Source organism: Lactuca serriola, chromosome 6, assembly GCF_051521515.1.
Source record: "Lactuca serriola cultivar US96UC23 chromosome 6, Lser_US96UC23_V15, whole genome shotgun sequence".
NCBI lineage: Eukaryota > Viridiplantae > Streptophyta > Magnoliopsida > Asterales > Asteraceae > Lactuca > Lactuca serriola.
The window spans coordinates 99,314,022-99,324,787 of NC_136413.1; the positions used below are offsets into that span (position 1 = coordinate 99,314,022).

The window sequence follows — 10,766 nt, forward strand, 5'->3', positions numbered from 1 at the left end:
ATTATATTATTGTTATTTAGTATTTTTTTTAATTCACATAATATTTATTTGAATAACATAAATATTTATTAACATAAAAAAAATAGATAATTTGTCAAAATCTTCGTCCTGCAACTCAATATTCTTCGAAATTGGTAACCGATGCTTACAAAGGTACGTTTATTTATTCAATATTATTTTATAAACATATTATTTACGTAATTATACATTTCAGATCCTATCATATTATATGTTATGCAGAAAACAACAATAACATGTGTCACTTGCAAGCCAGAGAGAAAAAAAGATAAAGAAAAATATATTTGCAAAATAAAAGATCGAAGAAAATGAATACAACATCCAACGTTCCACGTACATCAATACCTCATCTCTTAAAAAATATAATTACTAATAATCCTATTATTTTTTTATTCAATGTTTTATGCTTATTTTACATTTATTTACAATAAATGATTTCTCATATTTTTTTAATTATCTTGTAATATTATATGATTGCAGGTTATTATTATGTTGTATACATATCTCTTTAGTTTTCATAAATTTTTGTTATTTGCAGATCAATCAACCAACATTGTTGATCAAACTCAAAATGTTAGTTCATTTAATTCACCAGGAATCCAAAATACAACCGTACAATACTCTCCTTCCTTTACAAATGTTAGAACTCCGCTATCTAACATTACAAATGTTAGAACTCCGTTATCTACCATTACAAATGTTAGAAATCCGTTATCTAACATTACAAATGGTAATAATTTATTGTTTTTAAATATACAATTATTAATTTTCTTTATAATCCGGATATAAGTATATGTATACTTATTTCATTTTTTTGTTCAGAAAACATCGGTTTCGGTAATGTGACAACCCGAAATTTCTGTTCTAAATCAAACCATTGCAATCCAATAGTAGTAGAGCAGTTACAGTGAAAATTCAAACTTTTGGAATAAGTTTGGCAGTTTTAGGGTTTTGCACCTAAGGAGTTATTAGGAGAGTGGTTACACTAGGATTTTGTGCAACACTGTAATTCCATTACTCTAGGTCATTAGAATCCATTCCGAGAATAGAAATATTTTCTGCCAAAAATCTCAGGACTATAAATAGAATTCTGAACCAAATTGGTTCAGTAGTTGAATTCCAAATAGAGAAAAATCAATTTCTCTCTCACGGATCTTCAGGTTTTCATCCCAGATTGTGAGTCTACTTCCCTAAATGTGTTTTAATACTTGTTATATGCTTTATAACATTGTTTACATGTCCAAAACACAAGATCCGGGAGTTTACCGCCCAAGAACGTTCTTGGGGAGTAAACTCCAAAATCAAGCCTAAAGGCCACATAGTCCCATTTCCGTGTTAGGCATCTAACTAAGGACTTAGTGTATGATCATTAGAGGCTAGAAACAAATCAAAATCACTTAGTTTGAGGAGTTTACGGCCAAGGAACCACCTCTTGGGTCGTAAACTCCAAGTAAAGGGCACAAATGAGTGCCTAGTGATCCTTTAGCCTTAGAACAAGAACCTAGAAGCCTTAAGCAAGTGTTTTAGACCCACAAAACAATTAGAAACCAACTCTGGAAAGGAGTTTACGGCCAAGATGCTCCTTAGGCCGTAAACTCCAAGAATTAGTGCCAAAAACCACTTCAAACTCTTCCTAAGGCTTAGTCTTCATTTTTGGCAAGTACCTTAATGTGTTTAGGACCTAGATAACACATGAAAAGCATAAGTGTTGAAGAGTTTACGGCCAAGAGTATTTCTTGGGCCGTAAACTCCTTTAATGGGGACAAAGAGCACCCTAGACACTTCCTTAGGCCAAGAAACTTTTAGGGCAAGTACCTAGATGAGATATGGACTAGTTAAAATTCTTAAGACCTCATGTGTGAGGGAGTTTACGGCCCAAAGAGTTCTATGGCCGTAAACTCCATCAAATGGTCCCATTTAGTGCCATAAATCTTCCTTAATCCAAGTATTGAAGCCTAGACTTGTTCCTAGATATATTAGAGACTTGAAAGGACAATAAGAACCCTCCCAAGGGAGTTTACGGCCGTAAACTCCAAGGGAAAAGGGGCTTTGGGCCGTAAACTCCCCTTAGGAGTCAATATGGTACCTTAAACTCTTGTTTAGCCTTGAAACAATTCCCCTCTAAGGTTGTACTGCTTCTAAACTCCATTTCATGGCTTGTTTGAGAGTTTACGGCCAGGAGCTTACTCCCCTGGGCCGTAAACTCTAATGAATATGGTCTTTTGACCTTAAACTTCCATTAGGGGCATTGCACTCCTTTGTTGCAACCCATTAGCCTCCTATCACTTGACCAAAAGTGTTGTCCTCGCGCTTAAATGTTTATACTTGTATAATTAGTGATTTAATCTCTAATTATTTATATACATATGTCTTCATATGTAATTAGGATCATTGTGTGTGTCTAAGTCTTCACTTGACACCAAGCACTTGTCCGATCCTTCCATACGATAACAGCCGTTCAATTCCAGTCACATACTGCAGGTGAGTTCATACCCCTTAACTAATGTTTTAAACTATTTTAAATGTTTTATGGGGGGGATACAAGTAGAATCATGCTGCTTATTATGTCAATCACATGTGATTAGTAAGTAGGATATTATTACTTATTACATCAATCACATGTGATTAATATACAGCATTCAAAAGATTTGGCTACTCATTAGCCGTTTTACCAAATAGTTTCCTTCAAATGATTTTTATAAACATTTTATATGTTTTAAACTACTTATTACACTGTACATCTTACTCTGTACATTGCCTTTCAAACTTATTTACAACTGTGTTTCAAACAAATGTTTCTTTATACTCAAAACTGTTTTACTATACTTATGCCTTCAAATTGTTTTATAGATTGACATCAAGTCGATCTTCTCTTAAAATAATATTTCTGTTTCAAATGTTTTACCAAACTTATTTATGCTTTCATATTATAAATTGCATGCCTCTATATGTATAGTTATATAAGAAATGTTTAAAAGACTTAGGAAGACTATCCACCCTATTTCCTTTTCGCGCCTTGAGATGTGGTCTGGTGGGACTTTGGGTATTCGTCCGAAAGTCGTTTAAAGATTTGTTATATATCATGTGTACATATATAGTCATAAAAGGTCCTTCCAATTCATCCTATGCCCTTGGGTAGCAAGGGTATACATCCACGTCCATACGTACCACGTAGATTACTAGTAAGCTACCATATGGGTAGTTCAGGAAGATACTAGAACCATTACTAGAACGCGATATCATACAATGAGTCAGTTCATTCATGAGTCAATACTTTCTAGAACATTTCTGTACATTACATATACATCTATACTAGGACGAGAACATATACAATTATACTAGAACGCTTACATTACTATACTTGCTAGATAGAGAGAACACACATTACAGCTAGCACACATAGAACATTACAGCTCATTACATTGCTATACTTGGTAGAACAGTCCATTACATTATAGCTAGAACAGTACATTACATTTACATATACGAGAATACGTCGATTACTGTGATTTAAATCGGAGCATGACTTAAAACCTCATGACTTGAGTTGCGGCCAGAGTCTCTTGAAGGGGGGAGCGTTGAGTTTGCGTATAGATTCTATAATGGATTGACTATCCTACGCCTTGCTGCTAGCTACAGCCGGACCTGCAGGTCTGCGGGTGCCAAATGTCATATATTGATTTCGACCATCCTTATGTCGATATAATCAATCCATAGTATGAGTTTGTGTATAGATCTATGTTGGATTGAGAATCCTACACCTTGCTGCTAGCTACAGTCGGACCTGCAGGTCTGCGGGTGCCAAACGTCATTTCTTTATCACGACCATTCATTATGTCGTTGTTACTAGTCGATAGTATGGCGCAATTTATCACGTAATGCCTTTGCCCAAGATCCGGCCTGAGGTAGTTAGTACGGTAGTAGCCCTTTTAGAGCTACGTTTAGTACTACATTAATTTTTCCAGTACATATTTTAGTGATAACCTCACTTAAACAAAGTTGTACAAACTATATTTTTGGTTAATGATAGTTATACTTTGGAAAAATACTTACTCTTACAAGAGACACACACACACAGAACAGTTAAGTCTTGGTAGAAGACTCCTTTTGTTACTAATAGGAATCATAGGGATTTCTAGGGATTTTCAAACATTTACAGTTGAGCTACAAACATTTTCATACTTATACTAGCTTTCTTTCAAAGTAATGTCAAGTCTTAGAAATTGTAAGTTTTCACAAATTAAGACACATTAATACTTATGATCTCACCAGCTTTATAGCTGATACTCGCTTTCAAAATTACTTGTATCCTCAGGTCATCATAGACAGGTAGGTACCGATGCAAGGAGAAAGGAAGATGAAGCTTATTCAAGACTTATCTTTCATTTTGATTTATGCTTTAGTGTTTATCAAAATTTGACAGAATACAATTGTATAATAATTATTGTATTAATGCAATGGATGATGTTGTTGCTTGTTTACTACTTTACATTGTTGTTGATATTATACATGACGTCCTCTGCCCCAGAACGTTTCCGCCGTTCTTGGTTTTGGGGTGTGACAGGTAAATATGTCACTTCCAACTTACCAGATAAAAGACAATACTATGTACTTTCAAATGATATGACATTAAAAAATGCATCTACAATAACTGATTCTTCATCTTCAATCAAGTTGAATCCAGGATGTCATAAATTAAAAAGGAAGACGACACATTTATCCCCTGTCCCTTTGATTGATTTGACAGATAATGTAGAAAATATACATGAAGTCATAAATGAAAACGTTATAGTTGGTATCTCAAATGGTAATATAAAAATAATATTCATTTTCATTTTTTTTACATTTCAAATACTACGTTGTATATACTTATAAATTTCGCTGATATTTTTTCATCACCTTTTAATTTACAGAATATTTGGATCATGGTGATCAAAATGTTATATGTCAAACATGTCATGCAAAGTTATGGAGAAATGAATCCATTAGAGGTAAAGAAAAAGGGAACACAAATTATTCTTTATGTTGTGGTTACGGCAAAGTTCAAATTCCAGATTTAAAGAAAGGACCGCTAAGTTACGAAAGAATGTTTCGAAATGGGGATTCTAAAAGCAAACACTTCATGAAAAACATTAGACGTTACAATTCAATGTTTTCTTTTACGTCGATGGGTGGTAAAATTGATACTTCAATCAATAGAGGAAACACTCCATACATTTTCAGGCTGGGTGATCAAAATTATCATAGTATTGGAAGCCTTTTACCAGCAAAAGGATCGGAACCAAAATTCTCTCAGTTATACATTTATGATACTGAGAACGAAATTTTAAATAGACAAAGATGCATTGGGTATTTTTTTTCATCCTTCTTACTCATAATTATTCATTATACACACACACACACACACACATATATATATATATATATATATATATATATATATATATATTACTAATATTATGTATAATTTCATTTATTTTAGTGGGGTAAATGATCAATCAAAGTCAATTGATAGTGATATTATTGAAGATATAAAGGTGATATTGGATTCAAATAATGTGTTGGTTAGATCTTATAGGATGGCAAGAGATACTTTTCAGAAAAACCCTCAAGTTGATATGAAACTACGACTTATCGGAGATGGAAGAACATATAACCTTCCGACTGCTTCAGAGGTTGCCGCTTTAATTGTCGGGGACATTTGTGATTCAATTGAAAAGAGGGATATTGTTGTTGAAACAAAAACTGGATTTCTACAACGTATCAGTGAATTGCATCCTTCATACCTTCCTCTTCAATATCCACTGTTATTTCCATATGGAGATGATGGTTACAGTGTTGACATTCTTCATAGAGGTGTTTCATTTACAAACAACAGCAAGCGGGCGAAATGTACAATGAAAGAATATTTCGCTTTTAGAATCCAAGATAGAGATCATTCGTTCTCCCTCATTCTTAATTCAAAAAGGTTGTTTCAACAGTTTCTGGTAGATGTCTATATTATGATGGAAACGGAGAGATTGCATTACATACGTAGGCAACAACATGTTCTCATATGTGAGTCTTATGAAAATTTATGTAACCAAAAAGCTCAAGGAACAACGAATATCTCCAATGTCGGACAACGTGTCATATTACCTTCATCCTTTACTGGTGGCGCACGATATATGCTGCAAAACTATTTGGATATCATGTCACTATGTAAATGGTTTGGATATCCAGATTTTTTCATAACCTTTACGTGTAATCCAAAATGGCCAGAGATTAAAAGATTTCTTAAGGATACTTCACTTCAACCAGAAGACACAGGCCTGATATATTATGTAGGTTGTTCAAGATCAAGCTCGATGCATTTATTAAAGACTTAAGGGAGAATAAAATTTCGGCACAGTTCAAGCATGTAATTAAAATTATATTTTTTCATTATTGATAAAACATTACTCTTATTATAGTATATTTATATGTTTTTATTGTCTAATCATATTTTGTTTTTTTCCCAAATATTTTGCAGATGTTTATACCATTGAATTTCAAAAGAGAAGTTTGCCGCATAGTCATATATGTTTATTTATGCATTCTGACAACAAGTTACCCACTGTTGAATTTATCGATCCGATAATTTCTACCGAGATACCAGACCAAATTGAAGATCCGGAATTGTATTCACTTGTCAATGAGTTCATGATTCATGGTCCATGTGGAGCTGAAAATATCAATTGTCCATGCATGGTGGATAAAAGTGCTCAAAAAACTTTCCAAAACAATTTTGTGATCATTCGTCTGTTGATGGAAATGGTTTTCCGTTATATAGGAGAAGAAACGATGGTCATTTTGTAGAAAAATCAGGTGTGAAGTTGGATAATAGAAATGTTGTTCCATACAACAAATATCTATTAAAAAGATATCAGGCATGTATTAATGTTGAATGGTGCAATCAAGGATCTTCTATAAAGTATCTGTTCAAATACATAAACAAGGGTCCTGATAGAGCTACGGTTGGTGTTGTACCAGCAAACAATGAATGTGAAAATAATGATGTGGTCGATGAAATAGCTGAATATTACGATTGTAGATATTTATCTGCATGTGAAGCATCATGGCGAATTTTTAAATACGATGTTCATTGCACGTATCCTTCTGTGGTTAGACTACCTTTTCATCTTCCTAATCAACAACAGATTGTATATGGCGAAGACGATGATATCGACGAGGTTCTGGACAAACCTTATGTTGCTGCTTCAAAGTTCACATCTTGGATGGAGTGTAATGCAATTAATAGTGAAGCAAGAGATCTTACATATGTTGAGTTTCCAACAAAGTTTGTTTGGGTATTAAATTGTAGGTTTTGGAAGCGAAGGAAAACAGGAAAAGCCATTAGTAGAATTCATTCTGTTTCACCTAATCTTGGCGAAACCTATTTTTTAAGGATTCTTTTAAATAAAGTTAAAGGTCTGACGTCATTTGATGAAATTCGCACGGTAAAAGGTGAAACTTATTCTTCTTTTAGAGATGTTTGTTATGCACTCGGGCTATTAGATGATGACAAGGAATACATCGATGCAATTAAAGAAGCAAGTCATTATGGATCTGGTTTTTATCTACGCTTCTTATTTGCCACATTGTTGATGTGTAATAGTATGTCTAAACTAGAGATTGTTTGGGAAGATACATGGGAATATTTGGCGGATGGAATTCTATATAACCAACGACAAAGGTTCAAGTCTGCAGGTATTTAAATTATTTTCTTCATTTCTATTTAAAATAATTTTTTTTTCTTATCAACAACCATTAAATAAGTATTATAAATATTATTAAATATTGTATTTTATATTTTGTAATTAATTTAAAATTTATGGTGCAAACTTATCACTCAGTGAAGATGAAGTTAAGAACTTAACTTTGTTTGAAATAGAACAAATTTTACTTCGAAACAACTCCACTCTCAAAAATTTCAAAAACATGCCATACCCAGATGTTGAATCAGTTTCTTCTTCGAACAATCGACTTATTGTTGAGGAGCAAGATTATGACATTCCCGTTCTAAAGAATGAGTTTGATCGTATGTTTGTTGCATTAACAAATGAGCAACATAACATTTTCCTTAACATCATGACTGCTATTAAATAAAATAAAGGAGGTGTTTTCTTTGTTTATGGTTATGGTGGAACGGGTATAACTTTTCTCTGGAAGACAATATCTGCAACAATTAGATCTCACGGTAATATTGTTTTAAATGTTGTTTCAAGCGGTATTGCTTCGTTATTATTACCCGGTGGTAGAACAACACACTCTAGATTTATACTTCCATTTGAACTTACAGAGGATTCTTTTTGTAAAATAAATCCACATGGTGAGTTGGCTAGCTTAATAAGAAAAACCTCTTTGATAATTTGGGATGAAGCACCGATGATCCATAAGCATGCTTTTGAAGCTTTAGATCGAACTTTGAAAGATGTATTAAGGAGTGGAAATTCTACCATCTCAAATATTTCTTTTGGAGGCAAAGTTATTGTCTTTGGAGGAGATTTCAGACAGATTCTACCAGTTGTTCCTGGTGGTAGCAGACAAAACATTGTTAATGCGTCTTTGAGTTCTTCATATTTATGGCAACATTGCAAAGTGTATAGATTAACAAAAAACATGAGGCTAACTGTTGGAAGGGATCAAGCTGATGTAGAAAAAACAAGAGATTTTGCAAATTGGTTATTGGATATAGGAGAAGGCAAACTCGGTGGTTCGAACAACAGCAAAACGATTATTGATATTCCGAATGATATTCTCATTAATGATCCAGATGATCCTATAGGTTCACTAATTGAGTTTATATATCCTTCAATTTTGGAGCAGTATAACAATACAGATTATTTCCAAGAAAGAGCTATACTTGCCCCGAAGAATGAAGTTGTTCAGGAAATAAACGATCATTTGCTTAACAAGTTTCCAAGAGATGAGGTTGAATATTTAAGTTCAGATAGCCTATGTCAGTCCGAATTTGTGCATGATCAGTTTGATGCAAATTTATACTCGCCTGATGTATTAAATGGTCTTAAAGTATCCGGTCTACCAAATCATAAGTTAGTTTTAAAACTTAGTGTTCCAGTAATGTTACTGAGCAACATTGATCAGAAAAACGGCTTATGTAATGGCACAAGATTGCAGGTGATATCATTGGGCAAACGTGTTATTGAGGCACGTATAATGTCTGGAACTAATATTGGAAATTAGACTTTTATTCCAAGAATGTCTTTAACTCCATCAGAAAAAAAAAATTCCTTCAAATTCACAAGAAGACAGTTTCCTTTGGCGGTATGTTTTGTAATGACTATTAATAAGAGTCAAGGACAATCGTTATCGAAGGTTGGTTTGTTCCTCAAACATCTGGTTTTTTCACATGGCCAATTGTATATTGCGTTATCCAGAGTTCAAAGCAGAGATGGATTGAAAATATTAATTTTAGATAAAGATGGAAGACTCACAAATAAAACTTCAAATGTTGTTTATAAGGAAGTTTTTCGCAGTTTATAAATAACTTTTTGGTAGCATAATTTATTCATTTTTTATGTTAATTTCGTTACATACATCTTTTGTTTATATTGTATCAAATCAATTTGGAAGTTGTTTGGTTATTTTTGTCGTTATTTAAATGTATGTTGCATTATATAAAGTAATGACTTTTAAAAAATATGTGGATTTATATTTGTAATTAAATACTTAAAGTTTACAAATTTACTAAAAATAGACAACATATCCTAAGTAAAACACCAACATTGAATGGATTTGAACTGTTATGGAAAGTAAGCCTAAAAAAGAAACACATAACTCAATAAATCAAGGTGAAGTTACATATAAAAAAAAACAACAAATTTTATTAATCTAACGTGCAATCACCATGAATGATTAAGAAGCAGTAAAAAGTAAGGGTTTTAAAAAACTCCGTTTGCTTTTGAATAAATACAATTTATTGTGTAATTTAACATTTACAAATAAAAAAATTATTTATAAATAATATATAACTTTTCTAACTTAATGATACATTATTTATTACATAATTATATTTAAAATTATATTTAACACTAACACCCGTGGGTCCCCACGGGTTTCACCTAGTATATATATATATATATATATATATATATATATATATATATATATATATATATATATATATATATATATATATATTACTATTTTATAAAAGAAATCTCATTATTTTTATAAATAGATTGAATATAATAATATTATTTTTTTAAGACGTCCAAACCTTTAAACTAATAGTACAATTAACAACTAATAAAATAATATTAAAATTTGAAAATCTTATCTCTTCTAAATTTTTGACCCAATCTTTTTTATTCTACCTCCTCAGTTTGACAAATATCAACTAAACTAACCCTTTAATCTGGAGTCTATGTTGAATCCTGAGATCTCGGCAAAGTTATCTGCATTCTCCATTCTGGCTCGACATTCTGTATATCTCTTCAACTGATTTCAAGAATTACAACCCTCGTTATCTTCGCCGTCTCTCTTATGTCACACTAAGCAGTCGGTAGCACTAAAGTATTTCAAGAATTGGAAGCGTCGTCGAGGATATGTAGATCCCTGGATTCCATATCACCATCGTTGCCTCTTCAATTCCAACACTCCTTTCACAGCCATTCAATCTTGATATCGATTCCAAGCCATCTTTGTCCTTCATCACAAACACCGCACGATAGCCCTTCTAAAAACCCTATCCCCACTCTTCTCAT

The 10,766-nt window shown here is 32.6% G+C and overlaps 1 protein-coding gene across 1 annotated transcript; it reads left to right on the forward strand.

Moving 5' to 3' along the window:
• Positions 1–4,641: 4,641 nt before the first annotated feature.
• On the forward strand, positions 4,642–9,243 carry LOC145060030 (uncharacterized). Its single transcript, XM_079007767.1, has 8 exons — positions 4,642–4,825; positions 4,932–5,367; positions 5,501–6,219; positions 6,530–6,677; positions 6,830–7,746; positions 7,931–8,077; positions 8,153–8,236; positions 8,339–9,243. Exons 1-8 carry the CDS (start codon positions 4,642–4,644, stop codon positions 9,241–9,243), a joined length of 3,540 nt encoding a protein of 1,179 aa, XP_078863893.1.
• The last annotated feature ends 1,523 nt before the right edge of the window (positions 9,244–10,766 follow it).